The sequence below is a fragment of the Protopterus annectens genome, chromosome 2.part0 (genome assembly GCF_019279795.1).
Source record: "Protopterus annectens isolate FY-2018-M chromosome 2.part0, PAN1.0, whole genome shotgun sequence".
NCBI classification, from domain to species: domain Eukaryota; kingdom Metazoa; phylum Chordata; order Ceratodontiformes; family Protopteridae; genus Protopterus; species Protopterus annectens.
Window position 1 is genome coordinate 985,789,466 of NC_056728.1, and position 23,418 is coordinate 985,812,883.

Consider the following 23,418-nt stretch of genomic DNA (forward strand, 5'->3'; position numbering starts at 1 on the left):
CTACCATTAGACACTATTTGTGCAGCTGCTACTTGGTCTAAACCACATACATTCATCTCTCATTACAAAGTAGACAGGGTTTCTAGGGACAGGGCAACCTTTGGTTCCACTGTGCTCAAGAACGTTCTCCCGTGAGTTCCTCAGGAACATGGAGCTAGGGACGCTACCCAGGTGTAAGAACAAACGGCGAGATCGAACACTCTCACATTTAGAAGTTATGTCCTTACCATAACGTTCCATGTGGAGTGTTCATCTCGCCTTTGTTCTTACATTCCCACCCTCAGGAAGAACGTACAGTTTGGTGCCTGGTCTGGATTATTTGGCTTCTGCTTTTGCAGTGGTGGTATATATATGTATATCTTGTATATATATATGGATAAGTGCTTGTACAGTTATGTTTGTTTTTGTATGAATATGCTCTCTCTCTGACTTCTGGTTTGCTTGCAAACTAGATCTGAGGTAAAGGCAGAGGGGGATTGTGGGAGTTAGGTTAGTCTCGAGCTTCTTCTCGATGCAGAGCTTGCAAGCGGCCGGCACGGAGCCGAGGATCGGCTCCGAACCCAGGTGTAAGAACAAAGGCGAGATGAACACTCCACATGGAACGTTATGGTAAGGACATAACTTCTAATTATACAGCAGGATCTTCTTATTGTAACAGTTGTTAATGTCTGTCATATATTTCGCAGATGATAAAGATTCTAGTTGTCTACTGATGTACTATGTTCTTCATCTGTAACTATGTTTGTAATTTTTAATTGCTATGTTGATCAAATTGTTAATTGCTATGTAAATCCAATGTAACTACTGTGTGTATTTTAACTGTGGAGCTTTTCTCTCCGAGCCTCCGCTGAAAATGGACCTATGTCCAGTCGGACACTCCCGGGCATCAAATGTAAATAAGTAAATAAAAATGTTGTCTTTTGCTCTGCTTAAGGTGCCATTTTCCAGTCCTCCTACTGTCTCTTTTCAAAGTTTATCCAGCTTACCCAGAGAGAAGCTAACTCTAGGACAGCCCGCCAAGAGGTAAGAAGTACTGTGTCCTCTTACACTATAGACATTGAGGTCTCACTATCTTATCCTTCTTGTAAGAAGGACAGCTCATACTAAAATTCTTTAGACCCACTTGTTATTTCTGACTTATTCTTTGTTTCCTTTCATTTATGAGCACATTATGCATATAACACTTTTTTTCTTTAAGATTTTGTATTTTTACACAAAAGGAATATGATTAAGGGTTTTTTCAAATGTCATCTTGCCTCTCAATGCACATTGCCCTCTCTTTTTACTGACAAGTCTGTAGGTTTTAAGAAAAAAGTTGTGGTATATAAAAACAAGAGCTGGCTGATTAGCACATTGGTACAGATTCAATAAACCCTACCTGGGCAGCTAAAACCATGTGTGTGTCATGGTGCAATGCTCACATGATAGCACACAGTTTTGTATTCAGTCATCAGGTCTACATGCCGTATAGAGCTATGCAGACACAGTAAACACTGTGGCATGCTAATTACAGCATAAGCAGCTGAATTGTATTCTAATCAAAAAATCCAAGATGGGGGAGCTATTCAACAAGCTATAAAGCAACCGTTTAGACTCAGTGCTGGTTTTCCCTGCAAATTCCAAAACCTACTGAAATACAGTCACAAAAACTAGGCAACACAGAAACTGTGTTAGAGGCTGCTGTTGCTCTTATTCATGTGTATGTGCAGCAGGCCCATTTCTGTGCAGCTACTGTTAGACCACATCCAAGAAGGGCAAGGGGTTTCTGTATCCTGTGTAACTTTTCGTAATCTGCATGAGGTTGAAATTATTGAGTGCTACAGGGTTGGATAAAGACACACTATAGGAACTCTGTAACCTTTGTCATCCTCAACTGAGAGCAAGGGCAAACCAAGGGGTAACCAATCTCAGTGGAGACTAAGGTATGTGTAGCACTTAGAATTTTAGCTACAGGAATCTTTCAGAGACCAACAGGGGACATGATGGGGTTGTCACAGGCATCAGCATCCAGGATTCTCCATCAATTCCTGAATGGTATGCTGCAACATGTCAGTGAGTACATATATTTTCCCCGTACAGCTGACAGAGCCAAAGCTGTGCAGAAGTTCTACCCTGCAGCGCACATCCCTGAAGTCCTGGGTGCCATAGACTGTACACCAGTAGAAATCAAAGCACCACCTGTTGAACAGGGAAGGGTCTACATAAACAAAAAGAACTACCACTCTATTAACTGCCAGGTTGTATATAACTGGGAATCATCCTGAATATGTGTGTGCTGGAAACCCATGCAGTTACCACGACTCACAAGTCTGACAATTCTCAACTGTATGAGAGGTTTATAGGGGGGATATCCCACAGGGTCATTTACTGGGGGTGCAGCTTATGCACTGGAACAGTGGCAGATGACACCCATCGGAAATACATGCACATCAGCTGAAAAATGCTATAATGAGGCACACGCTCAAACAAGGAATATCATAGTGTGTGTGTTTTGGCTGCTTTAGTCTCAGTTCCACTGCCTAGAAACATCTAGGGGAGTCCTGCAGTACATGTGCAGAAATATTCACCATCTGTGCCATGCTCCACAACTTCATTATCCTGAGAAAACAGCTTCAGCAAGAACTGTAAGGGGAAGGGCCACACATCCCACCACCACTGGCAAGGTCACCATGGCTACACACAGGTGAGGAGTCAGAGGGGGAACCAGCAGTTGCTGTGGGTGTAGGCAGACGTAGACCTGCACAATACGGCCTTCCACTGGCCAAGAGGCAATGGTTAGCACACACACTCACCACCTAAGGGGCTAAACCTTCATCCTGTGCACATAAATACAGTAGGATTGATGCCAAGTATCATGTAGTGGCTGTGTCCAGCTAGCATCAGACAGAGTCAGCTCTGAACTAAATCTATTTCAACTGCTAGGTATCCAAGGTAAGTGTTGAACCTGGAATAGAAAAATAAATGTCTAAAAATACAAATGAATTGCATATTCTTGCATATTGTTACTTGATAATGTAAGTAAGTATAAGATGGTGATTTTACAGCAATTGCATCAAGATGTGACAGCAATGACATATGTGAGTACGTGTCCTCTATCAAGAAATAGGCCTTACATCTAAAATGTACATATTTTCAATGAATGTCCACATTTTGGCCTCATATGTTTGTAATGTAAAATCACTAAAGTGTGAAGTTAGCAAATAGTGGCTCAACATTTCAGTTTCAGACTTCATATCCCAAAGAACAAACATAAAAATAGTAATGCAAAAATTGTTATTGGATCAGTTGGCTAAGTTTGTAAGACCACAGTGTTTAAAAATTCTCCTCATTGATGGGCCTTTGCCACACTTTTGTTTATGATTTGCTCCAGCTTTGTTGATCTAACAGTTTGGCAGGGATGTACACATTACAAAAAACATGTAAGAAAGCAGTACAATTAGCTAAACAGCGTCACAAAAACAGAGATACTAAGCAGTAAGCTAGTTATGCACCCTGAGCATCAGACAGAATACTTGCGTATCCCTGAATCCAAAAGATAGAAAACAGAGGTATGGCACAGTTGTCATCATTTTTACAGGGTGTTTTGTGTGTGTGTGTGTGTGTGTGTGTGTGTGTGTGTGTGTGTGTGTGTGTGTGTGTGTGTGTGTGTGTGTGTGTAGGGGGTGGGGTGGGGTTCAAGAGGCCTAGACTGACACAAAAGGTAGTGAGTGTGTGTGAGTAAACAAGAGAAGCAGGCAAACATTTGGATAAAATATCAAATGACCACAGAGACAGAATGACTTTTAAGCCTCACAACTGACCCATTTAACTGTTATGTGTGTGTGATTGTATGAGCACTTCAGGTGTGTGAGTGTTTGCAGGAGCACAGCCAAAAACTGAGCTAGCTCTGCTTTCTGGTATGTTAGACAGATTTGAGCCATGCATGGTAGAGGCAACAGTTCATTGTCATCCCCTACCCCAAGAACTGTCTCTGCCAGGTGTTGCACTGGCACGTCCATGCCCATGGTTAGATGCACTACTACTACCTGACTGTGGCTGAAGGCTGCTGGATAAGCTGTCTTCACAAGTATACTCAGTACCACGACCCCATGGTCTGCCTTGCCTGGGAGTGGACAACTCATCCACTGACTCAGACGTAGTGCCACTATGGGAATGTGATAGGGCATGGCCACCTTGGCTAACATCAGGTGATGTGGCTGACCTCCGCCCCCGTGAATGCCATCCTCCATCCAGCAGACATTCCATCCCAGACACCACCCATTCCAATATGTCATTCATCCGATCCATTGAATTGGCAACACAGTGGAGGCAGTCACACATGTCAGACTGTGCCACATCTGCAAAGCTATTGGAATGTGCCTGCATCTCCATGTTGAGTGGCACGGAAAGACACACCTGGATCAGGTGGAGGATGGACAGCATGCCTCCTCCAAGCAACTCAAACAACCCTCCTGCATGGCACTTCACCCATACTTTGGCTACAACCAGAGTCAACAGACACTAAAATCGCAGTAACCACACTACCCTGATCAAGTGTCTCACTCTCCACCTGTCCGGTATCTGAGGGCTCACTGGAATGGGTTTGTGTAAGCTTACTGGCTGTGTCCAATGGAATTGCAAGAGATGGCAGAATGTCAACCTCAGTGTTAGATTCAACCCCTGCACCTCCCAACTGTGCCTGTGTTTGGCCGTCATCATCAGAGTCTGCCGATACGCTGACACCAGGTGAGTCCTACAATTCCACTGTCAGGATCACCTGTGATAATAAGCAACAAACACAGGAGAGAGATCAATAGCTACACTACTATAGTTCAATATATGATGACATACAAACACTTGTGCCACTATCTCAGGCAGTACAGCAATACACACAACAGTCCTGACACCCACCTCACACATACAAATAAATGAATATTTCTGTGAAATGCTTATCAGTATTGAAATAAAAATATTTGGCTTACCTTATGCAGATGATTCCACACTTGCTAGAGAGAATGGTCCTGGAAGAAGTTAGGCAAAATGTAAGGACATGTTCATTAAAGATGCATTTAACAGAAACTTGGATGACACATGCACTCCAAGCCCATGTGTAATGAACCAGAATGTTTTGTTAACTGTATCAGTCTTATAGCTATTCCTCACCAAAAACAAAAAAATCTTAAACCAACTTAAGTATTGCTTTCAGTATTTTAATATATAGGTAAGCGTACCTGGAAGCTCCTCCTGGGACATACTTGTCCTCCCTGAATCAATAGCACAGACATCAATCAAATGATGTTGTGCATTTTCCACTGAGCTCTCTGGTTCCCTGACAGTGGACAGGGGCTCTTCATCTGGTGTCAGTGGTGGCTCTGTAGCAGCCCCCCCCCCCAGTAGCTAGCTGTCCATGGGCCACTGTAGATGCTCTCTTCCAGGGCAATGAAATAAGGTCAGTGGCTTTATGACACACCTCTTCATATATCCTGCTGCATCCCCCAACAGTGTTCACATCGTTCACAATCTGGTTCCAAATTGGCATTCTTCCAGACATATCCCCACGTCCTCTCAAGCAGAAAGGTGCTGTGTTCCCGAAATGCTTGGACAGTGACGTTGTTTTTGGAGTCACTTAATGGGGGGTTAAGGGGATTGGGATGCTTGGGTACAATAGTCCTAGGTGACATAAAAAGAAATGAAGGATACTACACATAAATATTGCATAAATCAAGTCCTGCTTAGATATAACACACATTCTTAATTTTTCAATATTACCCACTGGAGAAACAAAAAACTTTCAAGTTATTCAAACATAAAAAGGGTTATGTGGTTGTAACATATCACAGTTTCACACAAACAAAGGTTTGATCCAAAACAAGGAGTAACAATAGCAAAGCAAACCTTTGTCAAAACATTTTGGTTGTGGCAATGTAGAGATGGAACTTAGCTCTCCCACCCCATGACATTTCTATGCCAAACAGAGGAATAAAACATGAGTGATTTGTTACAAGTGTTGTCAAACAAACTGTCCCAAAAACATGTGTACACATTTCCTATGTAACAGTCAATTTTATGCAGCTGCCAGTCACCTCTACTGTGGCCAGCACTCCCCTAGAGGTGTCTATGGGCCATCCTAGAATGCTAACACCCCTATGTCATTGACAGTATAGGGCATTTACATTTCACTGAAATAACAATAGAAGAGTGTAATGAAAAACAGTTGTAACATTAACACTTATGATAACAGTGAAGTAAGGCTGTGCATCTCAGAAAGTAACAAAAATGCCATCAGTAAATTTCTAAGAAGTGCATACAGACAAAAGTAGTATTTGCTAACGCATATATACATAAAAATATTTTCTTAGTGAAGTGAAAATATCCAGTACATTAATGAAAAATACAATAATACCTTATCAAGATCAGTATTCCTCTGTGCAGATAAATCCAAAGTAATAGCAGTCTTCTGTGTTAGCCAGATAAAGAAGTCTCCTCGCCTTCAGGTTCCCTAGCTACATTGTTACCTTTTTATATTGTAGATTCAAGCCTGTGAGCACGGTCAAGATGAAAATGAGTTGTAAACTCATTAGAAATGATGACTCACAGAATCTTGGCTCAGTCTAACAGATGCAAACATAGTACAGGCACTCCCTCAGCGTTTGTTGCTAATGGATAGGAACCTTGAAGGATAATTGGTAAGGAGAAGGAAAACACAGCAGCAAATTCAGACTCCTCTACCTCCAGTGGATGTGTCAGCCAGGTTAGACTTAGTGTAGAAGTAATTGTATCAAGGTTTTAAATGGAAGTAAGCAGCAACATTTCACAGTTTCTGTTCAGTAACATCCAATTACCCCTGCATTTGTTGAAAAATGTATATTATTGCCATTTAATATTCTCACATTTTAAAGAGAATGATACAAAATGCCTTACAAACCTGCATGTGTCAGATTACTGCTCAGATAAGAGAAGAATGGATACTGAATAAAGCTAAAGCATTTCTGCAAGCAATAATCATAAATGGTCGTGTGAGCAGTCACTGCACTACATCTGAAATTAATACATTTGCAAACAATTCAGAAGTGTACAAGTGCCATATGTCTTGTTAATATTGTGGATGATATTATACTTGCTTGTATGCACAGTGATTTTCTTTCTCTGCTGCAGAGGTGGTTCTATAGCAAAGCGGGATATCTACTTACTACAGAAAAAATTCTAAGTAATACGGAAAGAACATTTGGGAAGGCCAACCCCCATAGTTTCTTAAACTTGACTTGTCTTCTGTTCCTCCTTTCTCCCTTTCCACTGTACAAAAAAAAACTTTATTCAGCTGCTTTTACAGTATTTGTGTTTCCTCCTCCTACTCCTAATACTTCATCTTGCTTTTTTGGCTACTTGTTCTCTAAAGTGTTCAGTTGCATCTTTTGTGCTGCATTTATTCCTGCTTGTTTTTAGCCTGTTTAAATTGTGTTATTCTAAGCCTCTTAGTTTTGGTTTAAGCTCTTGGGCTTTAGGCCTACCACTTAGCTCTCCCTGGCCTCTCTCCCTCAGATTCTGACAAATATGGATGGACAATTTCCTACAGTTTCTCCTCCCAGCCTGGTTGATATGGGCATCCTGAGACACTGTAGCAACTGCCTCATGTACAAGGACAACAGTCTACTATTACCACCTAGGAACGCAATTTGTGAGAGATTCATTTACATTAAGATCTTAGAGTCTATACTGTCTCCCTCACAGTCCAGTATGTCTGGCACTAAGAAAGTTATCAACACAATCACTACACAACACACACCCCACATATGTGGAGGTACTCAACAAAAACATACCAAACAAAGGAGTCCTCGGTGGCAAAAACACACATGAACTCCACAACCCTCCATGCCACATACCACAAATAGTCTACCCATCTGTGTCTCGCAGCCACAAAGGTCTAACCATAAGCTGAACATATTAGTCATAGGAGACCCCATTGTAAGACACACAGATGTGCCTCTCACCAAGCTGGATAAGGTGAAAGTCACGGTTAGTTGTTTGTCAGGTGCCAGAATCCACCATATCACACACACACACTCAACAACAGGTACTGTTATGACTTTGTCATAGTTCATGTTGGGGCGAACAATTTGAGACGTACTTCCCTGGACTATATGAAGAGAGACAGGATTAAGCTCACTGAATATGTGTTCCAGGCAGGCATGTCCCTTGCCTTAAGCAGCATTCTACTGTCACCCAGAATGATACCTCAATACAAACAAGAAATTGATTGACTTTAACAATTGGCTTTGTTTTGGGCGTCATTCCAGGGGGATCCTGTACCTGACAGCCTGGAAAGATATGATTGACAGACCACGATGCTTTGCTAGCAATGACCTGCATCTGTCTTACTTGGGCTTCAGGCGTCTGGCAAAGGCCCTTGCCTCCCCCATAGTGCCTTTTTTAGGAAAAGTCTTGAGGTCAATAAAACCAACATAAAAAATTCAACAAAATGCAAATTAAAGGTCATGCTGCTAAACACTAGGACCCTAAACATGAAACTGCACTCATTGCAAGCATTCTTAACCCTGTTAGATGCTGACATTTGTGCAGTCACATAAAACCTGGTTCAAAGCTGCAGAGAACTCCCCAGCCTTATCTGGTTCCTCATCCTAGCATACCGTCAGACCCCACACTGTGGGCAGCAAAGCCAAAGGAGGTGGAGTTTCAATATATATTAAAGACACATACCTCCAGGCTGGTCAAACAGTATGATGCACAGGAGACACTCCAGGTGCAGTTAACTATTTACAAGACCCCTATTCAAATCTTAATGAGCTACAGGCCACCAAATTTGACTCAAGATTGCCCATTCCACCTGTTTGGACCTCTTCAAATCTATCAAGATTTAGCCCATTACCCTGATCCTTAGATTGGAAAAACTACTCCTGCCAGAATGCAAATGCCCAGAGATTCCTCAAGTTTATCAATGCAAATGCCTTGAAACAGCTAGTTGATACCCCACAAGAGGTGATAATATCTTGGACTTGGTCTTAACCAACATGAGTAACAACTGCAACACCCCTGCAGTATCTTCCACCCTGGTAAGATCCGACCATAAAGTGGTTACTTCCAAAGTCAGCATCCCCCTTGACCCCCCTCTAGCTAGAGTTAAACAAAAAAGTCTCCAAAGCTGATTATAATCTCCTGAGGGATGGTATAAACAGCTTCATAACCCCCTTCCCCTCTGTTGGAACTGGTACCAATGTCCAAAGCTACACCAAAGTACTATATGAGCACTTGTATAGATGAATAGAATCAGGAATACCTTATAGGACAAAATAATCCTGCACAAGGAAGAGTAAACCTGTCTGGTGGACTTCTGCAATAAATAAACTATGTAACAAAAGTAAAAATTGCTCTCCAGGACCAAGAAGGAGCTGCTGCCCAATTGGAAGCAATCTCTTCTTAGCCTAAACAAGCAAGTAAGAGCACTAGTGAAATCTTCTAAAGCCAACTTCAAATTCAAATTGGCCACATCTTCTAGAGACATTCATAAGGCCTTCTTCACATATGTCCCCAATCTCAAAGGAAGCACCCAGATCTGTTCAGAACTGGTGGCCAAGGACACCACATACACAAATGCTGTAGATATAACCAACCTACTGGCTGACAGATTCAGTGAAAACTTCACCCCTCTGCCCCCCCCATCAGAAAACCAGGACATCCCCAGTACATCCCCCCCTCCCCTTATCTCTAGGAAACAGGTCATCACTGCCCTCTTGTAAAAAAAATACAGCCTCCATAGGACCTGATAACATCCCAGGCTGCATCCTACATGAACTCTGGCTTGAACTTGCAGCACCATTAGGCACCATATTCAACCAAAGCCTGAGGTACCGGCTTTGTCCCAGCTGAGTGGAGGACACCCACTATCCATCCCTTTACACAAAGGTGGAGCATCCACCAGTCTGGGAAATTATAGACCCATCAGCCTAACTAGCCTGATCTGTAAGGCCATTGAACAGATTGTCATCGACCTCATTAACAGGGACATTGGCATTCTCCAAACACTCAACCCCACACAGTTTGACTTTGTCAAGGGGAAGTCATGTCTGTTAAAATCTGGTTGACTTCTTTGAGACAGTCACCAAAGCCTTGGACGAGGGGAAGACCATCCACACCTCCTACCTTGACCTGCCCAAAGCCTTTGACACCATTCCTCACTCAGGCATAATAGATAAACTCTCTCAATTAGGCATCAATCCATATGTTATCAGATGGGAAGCAAACTGGCTCACTGATGGAACCCACCTAATCAAAATAGGGAAAGCCACCCCAGGCAGTAGACCAGTAACTAGCAGCGTACCCCAGGGATTGGTCTTGGGCCTCTATTATCCAGGATATACTTCTCTGAGGTGCAGGCCAAAACCAGTGGGCTATGGCTGACCAGATTTGCAGATGACTACAAGATGGGCATGGTCATCAATTTCCCAAATGATGTGGACATCCTCCAAGAGGGTCTCACCCAAATGACTGGTGCCAGAAACATGGCCTCAAGTTGAATGCCAAAAAATGCATCATCTCCTTTTTGAGAGTGATGTCCCCACATATCACATTAATAACAACGTCCTAAGCACGCAATCAGTCGTGAGAGATTTGGGTACCCAGGTTGATAGCAGCCTGACTTTTGACCACCATGTTGCTTCTGTTGTACGGAAGGCTTTCTACATGACCCACCTCATAAGTAAGGGTATCTCATCCAGGGACAAGGAGGTCATAACATCCCTGTATTCTTTCCTTATAAGGCCAATTATTGAGTACAGCACTGCCTTTGGCATGTACACCGCAAAGCACATGCAGCAGCTGGAGAGACCACAGAGGTTCCTCACCAGAAGAATCCAGGGCCTCAAACACCTACCCTACACAGATAAGCTAAAAGCCCTGTCCCTCTACTCAGTTTCGTACAGACTCCTCAGAGGTGACCTCTGTTTGGCAAACAAAGCAATCTCAGACCCTGCCTTGATGGGACTGCTGCATATCCATTATTCAAGTTCCACTCTAGTAACCTGCACACATGACCACAACCTTGTCTGTGACATCAGTAGGACTTGTTGGCAGGACAGATTTGTGTTGCAGAGACTCCCGCATCTGTCGAATAGACTCCCTCTCCATGTCAAGCAGAGTACCTCATTATCCCTTTTCAAGCGCAACCTGGATAACTGAATGGAAAACAGAAAGTACACCCCTGGGATTCCACCTGTGTCCCTGCTGGACAGGGGCTTTGGGTACTGACTTTTCCAAACATGGGCAAAACTCTTGGCTAGGCTTATATAGGCCTCAGGACCAATAGCCTAGTAACTTCCTATGATCCTGTGACCCGTACTGTGTTTTTAAGGTTCATTGGTGTGAAATTCCAAATCCAGGCATGGGTAAAAATCTGTCATGTGTACTAACATATATTTTATAATGTTTATTTTATAGATTTCCTTTTTTCTTTTTTTTTTTTTAATGCCAGTGTTTGCATGGTGGGCGGCTTAGCTCAAACATGGGAAACTGATGCACAGTAAATGTCATGTAATATACTTCTTTGATGACCAGTACATCGGCTACACCTGTAAAACACCTATGTAGCACATCTGCTAAACACGTTGATCCACACAGCATATACTATCTGTAAATCATGGTTCAAGTCCCACCTTTGTCTTTTAAGGATGAAACCGAATAAACACTGCTGACATGGCTAAAACAAATTTAGCTTTACATGTCTTATTTGCGCGACGCATACCATCTCGCAAACCTGGACTAATAGCCCACATGAGAAGCAAACCGAACACCTGCAGACAGCATAGAGATGTTCTCAAATTCAAAAAGAATGCATAGTTGCATTTTTTGCTTTCCATTGCGCAAATCCGCTAAGTGAAGTTGCACAGTGGTTAACAAACCTCCCCAACACCTGCAGGTCTGGAACACCTGCAGAGAGGAAGCAGACAGTAGACAGTTTCAAAACAGATGCATTCTGTTATGTATGTTGAGCACTGTACAAATATGCTAAGCGGAGGTGCACGGTGGTTAACAGACAGAAGTTAGCAATGAGTAGGAAAATGTGCAACTGTTATTTAACTATTCCTGTGACAGCTATAAGTGTAGGGCTGCAATTCAGGTTGTCCTGGGTTCTAATACAGCAAATTCCAAATATTTTTTTACTGTTCCATTTTACTTTATATTAACATTCACGTGAAAAAAAATGATCACACACTCCCAATTTTATTAAGGGTTATGCACTCAGTTTTAATAAACTCGTAGAAATTACTTGTATGTGTGAGGGTATACTGAATAGTATGTTTCTCTAATTATAATTGTGTTCTCTGGCCTTGGATGCTCTTCAGACTTCAATAATAGTCATACACAGAGGGGTGCATAAACCAGGACCTTGCCAGGTCACACACATATGTGGTTAACTGCTCAGTCTGTCATGTGTATAGGTTAATGAGTATGTCTGAGATGCACTTTGTCTGTGACAAGGATGAAAAATCACCACTGTGGAAGAAAATGGTTTGTCCCTAAATGCATAGGTTTGAATCCCACATTGTAAAAAATAATTTTATCATTTTGTAAAACCAGATAAAAAATGTCAGGTCATAAAATTTATGCTCTTAGTACAGTAAATCACTTATCAGTTACAGCAGCAACAACCCTCAAACTAATGCCAACTGTCAGAGTAACCTTCCAGTTTCCAAAACTGCTTTCCTCTTTATTCGGCACTGTTGCTGTCTGCTTAACATCACACAAACACGGTTGCCATCATTGTTTGTGTTTGCTCACTACCAGTAAACACAATAACATGCATTGGGGGGAAATCATTCTTCACTATTGCTGTTCTCCCTGGTTAGACATGTCTGGTGGTAGAAGTGAAGGTGCCCAATTTAGGGCATAGAGGTGGGGTGTTGAGGAGTTCAGAATCTTCATTGGATTCCTTGTAAAGCACCACAGTTGAAGGCTTTTGCAAGGGGTACTATACTAGCTACCGATACCAGTCTGAGGCTTGGAATAGTCTGGCCAAGGCTGTCTCCAGTGTGACTGGCATTCCACTCACTGGAGAACAGTGTAGGCATCACTTTAATGACTTGTAAAGGTTCAAGAGGGATACACTCAACCAGTGGCTGGATGAGTTCAGGACTGGTAACATCCCACAGTTTAAGTATACTGCTAAAGAGAATTTGTTAGATAGAAAGCTGCATGTAGACTGGTATGCATAATGCTCTTCTCTTGATCTCTTCTCTTTATTCCGCAGCTAATGCAGAGATTATGGAGAATAGAGAGGCACATACTGAGTGTATAGAGAGAGACTGAGGGAAGCAAGGGGTATGCATGTAGCACAATAGAAGTATTGTAGATTTTTAAATTATTTTTTTTCTATAAAGTTGTAGCAAAGTAACCATGCATATCCTAGCTGTAAAAACAAGCATACATGCTTCAGTCTGTAGCACAAGTCAGCTGTAACAGTCAAGTCTGAGACTGTAGTCAGGCATTGTGATTTCAAATACAATACCACAAATAAATAGTTAAATCCTTTAAAAATAATTACATAAATCAGTTTCTGTACAAGTGGCAACATTGCCTTGATGTTAACTTAATCTGTATAATCGGACCAAGTATACGTGCAACATACTTTAAGCCATCCTTAATTATAGTTCGTAGTTGTTAAGAAGTATACTTAAATGTAAATGTTCAGATAAAGTACTTTATAACTGTGATGATGCATTGTGTGTCACATATGATGGTACTAACTTTATATGTTTTTTTTTTTATCAAACTCCAACCCTTATCTCTTTTATTTTTCCCTATGTGTTTTCAAAACGTTTCCATGTCATCCATCTTTGACAAATCACAAAATGGTTTACAGCACAGCGAGGTAGGCCAACTGCAGTTTTTCATCCAGCCCTTCCGCTCCACCGGCTCCGGCTCTGATGCCCAGCACATCTGGGATACAACCTAGCAGTACTATCTCTCTGCTGCCGCTGCACTACCTGCACTCTCAGGTAGCACTGGCTCAGCAGCTGGTGCTGTGATACTCTCCGGGATTACTGGCAGATGTGGGGATTGTATCACCTGCACAGTAGTCGTACTATTTTCCATAATATGCATATAGCCATTTTTACTTTCAGTTTATAATAATGGCTAGGATTTCATGTGATGTTGGCCCTTCAGCCTAATAGTGTCCTATGACCCTGTAATCATTTCATAGGTTGGTACTAGACTATCGGTACAAGCCTAGCCATAACAATTCCCCGACTATTTCTTCCTACAATATTTACTTCCCTGGACCCCTTTCTAGCAGGGTGACTGACGTGATCCCGGGGTAAATTTCCTATCTCCCATCCAGTCATCAAGGTTCCTTTTGAAGAGGGCCAAGCTCTGCTTGACATGTATGTGCAGTCTATTCCAGAGTATGGGGAGTCTCTAGGTCAGGAACCTATCCCTCCAACATGTTTTGTTCATTGAGATGACAAGGTTTAGGTCCCTGGAGGGTGTGGCTCGGATAGATTGGGATTTCTTTAAGTGTAGCATGTCCAACAGCTCTGGGTTTGACATGGCCTTGTATGTTAAGCAGAGATTGCCTCTGAGTAGACGATATGCGACAGAGTATAGCTCGAGTGTTTTTAGTCAGTCAGCATAGGGCATCTGCTTTAGGCCTGTGATTCTTTTAGTGAGGTGTTTCTGCGGCCTTTCCAGTTGTTGCACATGTTTTGTGAGGTACATACCAAATGGGCATTGTACTCTATGATGGGTCTAATGAGGGATGAGTACAGTGGGACAATGTCCTTCTTTTTTCCTGGATGAAAGGCCCTTAGTGATGAAGTGTGCCACATAAAAGGATTTCCTGACTGTTGTGGCGATGTGGTTATCGAAGGTGAGACCACTGTCCAACTGTGTTCCTAAGTCTCTTATCACACTTTCGGTGTTTAGTGTACTCCCACCTATGTGGTAATTCATGGGTACTTGGTTTTTCCCAAAGGGGATAACTGTACACTTAGTGGCATTGAGCTTGAGCCTATGGCTCTGGCACCAAGCATCTGTTTCTGTAAGGCCCTTTTGTAGAATATCCACATAATTTGGGGATTCAGTAATGGCTCCCAGTTTGCAGTCATCTGCGAACTTTGTTAGCCAGAGTCCCTTAGTGTTGGCCTGTACTTTAGAGAAGTAGATGCCAAACAAGAGCAGTCCCAGGGCTGAAGCCTGAGCTACTCCACTTGTCTGGAGCTGGATTTGAAGTCAACTACTTTTACAGTGTGGGTTCCATCAGTAAGCCAGTTGGCAACCCATCAAGTGACGTAGGGATTTATGCCCAGCTTAGTAAGTTTATCAGTGATTCCAGAGTGGGGGGTGGTGTTGAAGGCCTTGGTGAGGTCCTGATAGGCTGTGTGGACTGCCTTACCCTCGTCCACGGCTCTGGAGACTAATTCGAAGAAGTCAGTCAGGAGAAACGATCGGCCTTTCACAAACCCAAACTGGGTGGGGTCCAGTGTTTGAAGTTTGCCAGTGTCTTTGTTTATAAGTTCCATGATAATACGTTCCATGGCCTTGCAGATCAGTCTCGTCAGACTGATGGGACAGTAGTTCCCAGGATCCAAGGTGGACCCCCCCTTGTGGAGTGGGATAACTGTAGCTGTGCGCCACTCAGTGGGCACGAAGATTGAGGTGAGGCTATGATTAAACATGACACTTAGGTGAGGTGCCAATTCATTTTGTAGTTCATGTAGTACACAGCCCGGGATGTCGTTTGTTCCCGTGGATGCTGTATTCTTAGCTTTGGAGAGTGCGTTTTTTTACCTGTGTGGCCGTGAGTACTGGAATTTGTCAATCTTTCGGAATTCAGATGGGCCCTTTTGGGAGTGAGGGGGGGGTGAAGTTGGCACGGAATCGATCTTCCAGGATATTGGCAATGTCCTTGGGATCAGTATATTTAATGCCATTCTGTTGTAACTCAGAGCAGATCTAAGCATTGCCATTTAGATATTTGACATAGCTATAGAATGCCTTGTGGTTGTCTTTAGAATCTTTGGCAATTTTATTTTCGTAACTAGCTTTGCAGGATTTTATGACGGATCTCAGCTTCTTACTGAGTCTGGTAAGGGAGTTTTTTGCATCCTGGGGTTTTCCTCTTTTCTGCAACAGTTTCTTCCTTTTGTTGTATAGTTTGTTTATGATGGAACCACTAGATTGGCTTCCTTTTTTTTGGAGGGGAGCGTCTTGATTCCATTTGGGATGGCACGATTCATGCACGAGTGGATGTGCTCATACAGTGCTTTAGTGTAGGATTTGGCAGTCGAACTTTCAGTTCCCATCTGCATGGGTGTCATGAAATTTGTGACTTCTGACTTGAGTAGCAAGAAGATGGCCTGGGAGAAGTTTTTTATGGATGTTTCCTTGCTGGGGGGTGGGGCTGGTGTTTAGCTTATGGTCAGACCACAGGTGTGGAGCATCGATTTCCCGTGTTGGTAATGACCAGGTCCAGGATATTGGAGTCCCTCGTGGGACTATGGATTAGTTGTTCCAATCCAGACACAATATGTCTGTAGTGTGGTACATCAACAAACAAGGCGGAACCAGATCATACCCCTGTGTCGCACGAAGGCATTGTTGATCCTCATTTGCTACTACTGGGCCTCGACAAGTGTGGTTCCTTGGTCCCTCCACCAACCGTAGCCAGGCTTTCTCAATCTCTTTCATAGATATTTTTAGAGATATCATAAATCTTCCACATAAATCTTCCACTGTGATTTATTTGGAAGCTTCTTAACGCTTTTCATAAGGAAAAGGATAGAGTCCTTTTCACCGCTTCCATCCAACTAGTCCTGATTTTCTTGCTGAACTCTTCCATGCAGGTTCATCTCCATCTACTCTTAAGGTTCAATTAGATAGACTGCCTCATGCAGCTGCCACTTGCTACTCCTCACACCCCTTATTTCATATTCCCATTGTTGGATTTTAGCTTCTAGGCATAGAGCTAATTTGGTTCCACTGTTCTCAGGAGTCTGTTCCAGGGCATTGGAATTTATGAATTCCAAGAACCGTTGGGTAAAGGTGTTGCTACACGAGTAGTTTTCCCAGTTAATGGTAGATCAATTCACCCCCCTCTCACCCCCTAAATGGCCCATCTCAGTATCAGAAGATTGCCAAATTCCGGTAATAATGGCCACACAGGTAAAAAATGCACTCTCCAAAGCTAAGAATACAGCATCCATGGGACCAGATGACTTCCTGGGCTGTGTACTACATGAACTACAAAATGAACTGGCACCTCACTTAAGTGTCATCTTTAATCATAGCCCCACCTCAGGCTTCCTGCCCACTGAGTGGCACACAGCTACAGTTATCCCACTCCACAAGGGCGGATCCACCTAGGATCCTGTGAGCTACCCCACATCAGTCTGACGAGCCTGATCTGCAAGGCCATGGAACGTATTATCATGGAACTTATAAACAAAGACATTGGCAGCCTTCAAACACCGGAGCACACTCAGTTTAGGTTTGTGAAGGGCCAATCTTGTGTCCTGAATCTGATTGACTTCTTCGAATCAGTCTCCAGAGCCATGGATGAGGGTAAGGCAGTCCACACAGCCTATCTGGACCTCGTCAAGGCCTTTGTCACCATCCCCAACTCTGGAATCATAGATAGACTTACTAAGCTGGGCATTAATCCCTACTTCACTCGATGGGTTGCCAACTGGCTTACTGATAGAACCCACACTGTAAAAGTAGCCGACTCCAAATCTAGCTCCAGACAAGTGACAAGTGGCGTACCTCAGGGTTCAGTCCTGGGACCGCTTTTGTTTGGCATCTACTTCTCTGAATGTTGTGGGATCTCTGTATGTAAAAAATCAGATGCAAGGAGTAGTTAGACTAAATACTGTACATGATAGGATGTCCAAGCAATTGGATGTTGTGGTCTCCGACTTTTTAAATAGGGGTTACCCAGAGTCTGAAGTCCATGTTGCTAATAGGAGCATATAACAGCAAAGACTAAGCAGAGGGCTTCAGCCCTATTTTGGTAGTGTGAGTCATTATAGAGTTAGAGCAGGACTGCAAGTAAATAAAATGAAGTGTATGCTTACCTATAACAGGAACACTGAAGCAGTAAAAAATATTACTAGGCAACACTAGTCAATTTTAAGGGATGTCCCAGCATTAAGGGAGGGGATCTACCAGCTTTCGGGTACAAAAGGAAGAACACTTTGAAACAGATGTTATGTTATAAGGAGCAACCCAAGGAATTATTTAAGGGAGGAAATGTGAAACAAGGTACAATTAAATGTGGGAATTGTTTGCTGCAAGCATATGTTCACAGAGAAATCCATTACACATCCCATAACATGTAGAGAGTTTGTTTTACATGCATATGGGAATTTCAACACAAGCAATTTAATATATTTAGCTAAGAGTGAAATCTGTGATGCTTTTTATGTGGGTATGACAAACAGGAAATTTAAAGAGCGTATAGCCTGTCATCTCAGTGATATAAGACATAGAGTAGTTAAATGCTCTTAGTAAGCACATTATAGAGAAAGGAGATCAACATAGTTTTAAGTTTATGATTTTAAAAGTAATTTGTAGACCATTGCGGGGTGGGAATATAAAACTTTTAACTGAAAATGAAGAGATGAATTGGATTTTAAGGATGAGAGCGTTTGTACCACCTTGTCTTAATGATAGTTTTACTTTAAAGCCTTGTTTAAATATGCTGCATCAGAAGGTGTAATTAGAGTCATGTGACTTTTAAAATTGTATTTAAGTTATGTTGTTTAATTGATAGTATTTATTTCGCCTGAAGAAGCCGTGAAGGTGAAAGTATTTACTTGCAGACTTGAACTTGGATTAAACATTTGTTGTTTTAGAGTGTTTCCAGTTTTCTTTTTCTTTTTGGATTTGATTTTGTGACTGAGAACTGGTTAACTGCCTCACAGCTGTTTTTTGGATGCGTTTATAAGTTGTTTAGATGTTTAAGATGTGAAGAAGTGTTTGTGACAAAAAGATTTAATAACCTCACTGTATTTACTTTTTTTAAACAAAAACATTTTTATTGGACTATCACTTATGACACAGGCAAGCATACATTTGCATAAGTGAAAATAAACCATATTTTCATTTACAAACATTATACATTGTGATCTTCTATATAGTCACTGTCAATTGACATAGCTCATTCAGTTCCTGTCTTCCCTTAACCCTCATTCCTCCTCCAAAAACTTATTCTGCATGTATTGTTCCCTCAGTTCCCATTTTTTGTATGTAATTTGCTCCTACACTTTTCTAAAGATCCGACTTTCAGTTCTTTTCTTTCCTTTACTATATTCACTACTTCTAGCACAGTTATATTAGCCTTTGATTTTAATTTTCTAGCATTTTTTTTTCACAACCACCAGTATTAAACTCAGCAAGACATTATTTAATATGTCTGGGCAGTTCAGATTCTGTACCACAGCTAAAAAAATCATTTACTTGGTTATACTAATTTGCTCATCCAGTATTTCTGACAGAGAAGTGTGCAGTCCATTTTTAAAATCTGCCAACTCATTACACTCTCAAAATGTATGTTCCCAATTACCTCTTTCTTCCCCATCACTCCTTCAACATTTCCACTCTACCCAAGGAAGAATTCTTTGGAGTCTTCACTGTATTTACTTTTGTCTCTTATTTATTTATGTACCCTGTGATTAAGATGAAAAAGAACTCAGATGTTCAGAACTCTTTTCATGATCTTTATTAAATCTACTTAGCTCTGTAATTGTAGTGATTATATTTGGTGTTCAGCATGTGTAGAAGGGGGTACCTTCATGATAATCTGGTGAGGGGGTAGTTAGGTGCATGTGAAACAACTTCTGCTGTATATCTGTAGCCTTTGGATGAAGTCATTCCAACATGCTAGTGAGGAGTGCTACGTAAATACCAACTTCTTTTCATTAGTATCCACCAACATGTGTTTAACATTCATAGTAATGTACTGGTTTTGTGGTTCATTAGGAGAACGACAGATATTCATTCTCAAGATTTTTTGTGTCGTTATTTTTTTAGCTGGAGTCGTCTTTGAATAAATGCTTTGATGGAGAAAAATGTGAAGTAGAGCTAACTAAAAATGCTCAGGGACTAGGAATTACCATTGCTGGATACATTGGTGACAAAAATTCAGGTAATATATGATGTCTTCAGATTTGACAGAAAATATGAGTGATTGTTTTTGTGAATGAAGTGAATTTTGTTATAGTTGTCACACACTAGCATAGAATGCATATTCATAAAATGCAAGGTGTGGAATCCATCTACATCTTGTGATTATTGGTCAGCAGTAAGGTTTTCAGATAGTTCACCTGTTTTTATTGACAGTCTGCAGGTGAAAGTTGTTCCAAAATACAGACATTCACATTTGCCTTGGGTGCTTACTCCTGCCTCATCTTGGCTGGTTGTTCCTCCAGCAGTTTGGCCAGCTGCATCCATCTCCACCACAGAACTAGTGCATTTTAATAAAAGATTTTTCACCTCTGCTGTTCAGAAAATGACTGTTTTCTGCCTTTAGTTCCCAGCAGTATTTGGTATTGCTTATATACAGACATTCCGAATGTAACTTTACATAGCTATGGCCCTGTAAATTGTAGTACTGCAGCCCTTAGTCTTGAGCATTGAAAGTTGGATTGTCTAATTACTGTTCACTGTAGTCCCAGAGGTTCATGTATGGAACAGCATGAGCTGTTGTGTCAGTCCATTTGTAATTAGCTGATTCTGTGATACAGCTGCAGAAAATGAGGTGCTGTTTTTTCATTATACATGCTCTTCAGAATTTCATTAGGAAGATTATGTATGGCCTCCAGACCATCATTAGGTAAAAGGCAGGCCAGATTAAAGTATTTTTTTTTTTGAGGAGAAATTGCTTGCCTAGCTCTGGAGGTGCTGCTGTTTATTTTCCATTGCTTATTTAAGTAATTTTTTAAAATTGTGCACCCACTGACTTTTGGATACTTGTCCATTTACATTTGTTTCAACTTTAAATTTGACATGTCAGGATTTGGTGGAAGAAAATCCTGTGTAAAGCACAGACTGGTAATGCTGTTGTGAAATGTTATTCCATCTCTAACTTCTGGTGAAGAATCGTCGTCTGGGTCTTCAAATTCATGAGCAAGATGAATTGGGGACCCTCCTTAATGAACCAGCATTAGTTTTAGCACTTTTTCCCACATATCCCTCAGTGCTGGAGAGTTTATGACCCACACTGACACATAATATAGAGTCCTGCACTGAATCTGTAACTGCTTACATAGAATTACAGTAAACTGCTAACCAGAACTCAAGCAACCGGCACTCTCAAGCAACTGGTAAAAAAATTGAAGAAGTATAGTACAACTTTCATGTGTTACACTTTCTGTCCCCCCTGCAGAAACATACCCTACGTTTTTAGACTTTTAGAATTTTAAAAAGGAACATAGGCATAAATTCCCTCTCTCCCCAACCTGAGAACAAGTCAAACCAAACAAATAGTTTAGGGTCCAGTATTAGTCAGACCTATTTTTAATCTCAAGCAACCAGAAACTACAGTTAAATGGCATCTACCAATCCCCATGGGTGCTGGTTAACTGAGAGTTTACTGTATATCATCTGGATACACTGTAAAATGAGGGACTGGCTAGCTGCTGAGCCAAGCAGTTCTTTTCAGGCACTTTTACAGTTTGGCTTTTGAGCTTGGCGCATTTTGATGAAAGGTTTTGATTCCATTGCCCAGAAGGAAGTTTTCCAAGTGTCCTAGTGACTTCAGATTACTATTCTAGATTAGTACCAGTGTTGTCTGTAATGCCTTGGAGAACAACTTGACATAAAAGCTGTTATGAATGCACACAGTTTAAGTCCAGCACCTGCAGACGTCAGAATGACAAACTCCATGCTGACCTCTGTGCTAGGAGGGTGGTGGCAGTTGAACTTTTTTTTTTTAACACCTTTATTAAATTATCACTTAAGATACAGACAAACATGCATTAATGGAAAAGAAAGCAAACCAAATTAACAGTTTTTCCATTTACATATATTTTACATCACATATCTTCTCATTTATCATTAATCCAACATTACATATATTGCTGAATTCCGGTCTTCCCTTAAACCTCACTCCTCCTCCTGAACATTATTCTGCATCTACCATTAGCACTGTTTCCATTTATTTATATGCAATTTGCTCCTTTGCTTTTCTAAAGATCCCTTTTCCATTTTATCTGTTTCAGCATTTGCTTACCCAATATCTCTGATAAAGTACACAAAGTACTCTTTAGCAGAATTTTAAAGTCTGCCAGCTCATTTCACTCCCAAAACATATGTTCCCAGTTACCTATTTCTTTCCCATCAAACTTCCAACATTTGATATCTGCCTGTGGAAAAATTATTTGAAGTCTGCTTGGGCTATAAAAATACCTATGTAAACACTTCCAAGCAAAGATCCTAAACCTTCTGGACTTTGTTGCATACTCAGGAGCCGCACATATGTCTTCCCATTGTTTCTCTTGTAAATTGCTTTTCCATTCTGTCTTCCCAGTGTTTTCTTACCTTCAGTAATTGATTCTTATAGTTATCATGCAGTATTTTATGTGTCATACTAATTATCCTTTTTTTAAGAGCAGCTTCTGTTGTGCATTCAACTAAAAGCTCTACTAAAGCATGTGTTTCACTTAAACTTGCCCTATCCATTTCTCTCTGCCTGTACTCTGATATCATTCCCTGGTACGGACGTTAGTCTGTAGCCCAAACATCTTTTCCTCATCCCATTCTATTACCTTTCCCTCTCTAGTTATCTGTTCCCAATACCTTTGCTCCTTTGCCAGTTTTCTCCATTAAATTCCAGCCCCCTTTTGCCTATTTTCTGTACCCCTTCTTGCAATCATCCCTATTGGCAAAATCTTCTTTCTCCATTCTAGTGTTGGCTTACTTCTTAAAATACTTTGTGCTAATTTATGAATAATAAAATTCTGTATGGTTTTAATTATTCTTCATAAGGATCTGCATCCCAAATCCCATTCGATCATTATTTATTGACCCCCTCCCCACACTTCATCACCCCTTTTCATTTGAAATTATAACCTTCTGCTTCTGTTATGTATATGAACCTTAACTTTTTATCTCTGAAATATACCTTCAAATCAGGTAATCCTAAACCACCTTGTTCTGTTGGAAGGATCAACTTATCCCACTTAATGTTTGCTGTCTTCCCCTCCCAGATAAATTCTTCAACTCTTTATTTATTATTGTCTGCAAACTTCTTTGTTTGATAAAAATGTGCCTGGCCCATATGTAAAACTAAAGTGGCTTAAAACATTTTCACTGCTTGTATCTTACTATCAATAACCATAAACAAGAGCTTCCAGTTTCTCACTTTTTCTGTTATCTTTGTAGTCTTTTGCCACATATCCTTAGCTGCTATAACGGAAGTCTTTTTATCCA

At 41.3% G+C, this 23,418-nt stretch overlaps 1 protein-coding gene across 8 annotated transcripts in view; it reads left to right on the top strand.

Annotated features, from left to right (window-relative positions):
• MPDZ (multiple PDZ domain crumbs cell polarity complex component) overlaps positions 1-23,418 on the top strand; it is a 3,829,210-nt gene that overhangs the window by 845,161 nt on the left and 2,960,631 nt on the right. For all 8 annotated transcript variants that reach the window (XM_044061234.1, XM_044061239.1, XM_044061240.1 and 5 more), the window contains exon 9: positions 20,020-20,134. In XM_044061234.1, coding sequence (XP_043917169.1) covers positions 20,020-20,134 — 115 coding nt within the window. The remainder of the gene's footprint in view (positions 1-20,019; positions 20,135-23,418) is intronic.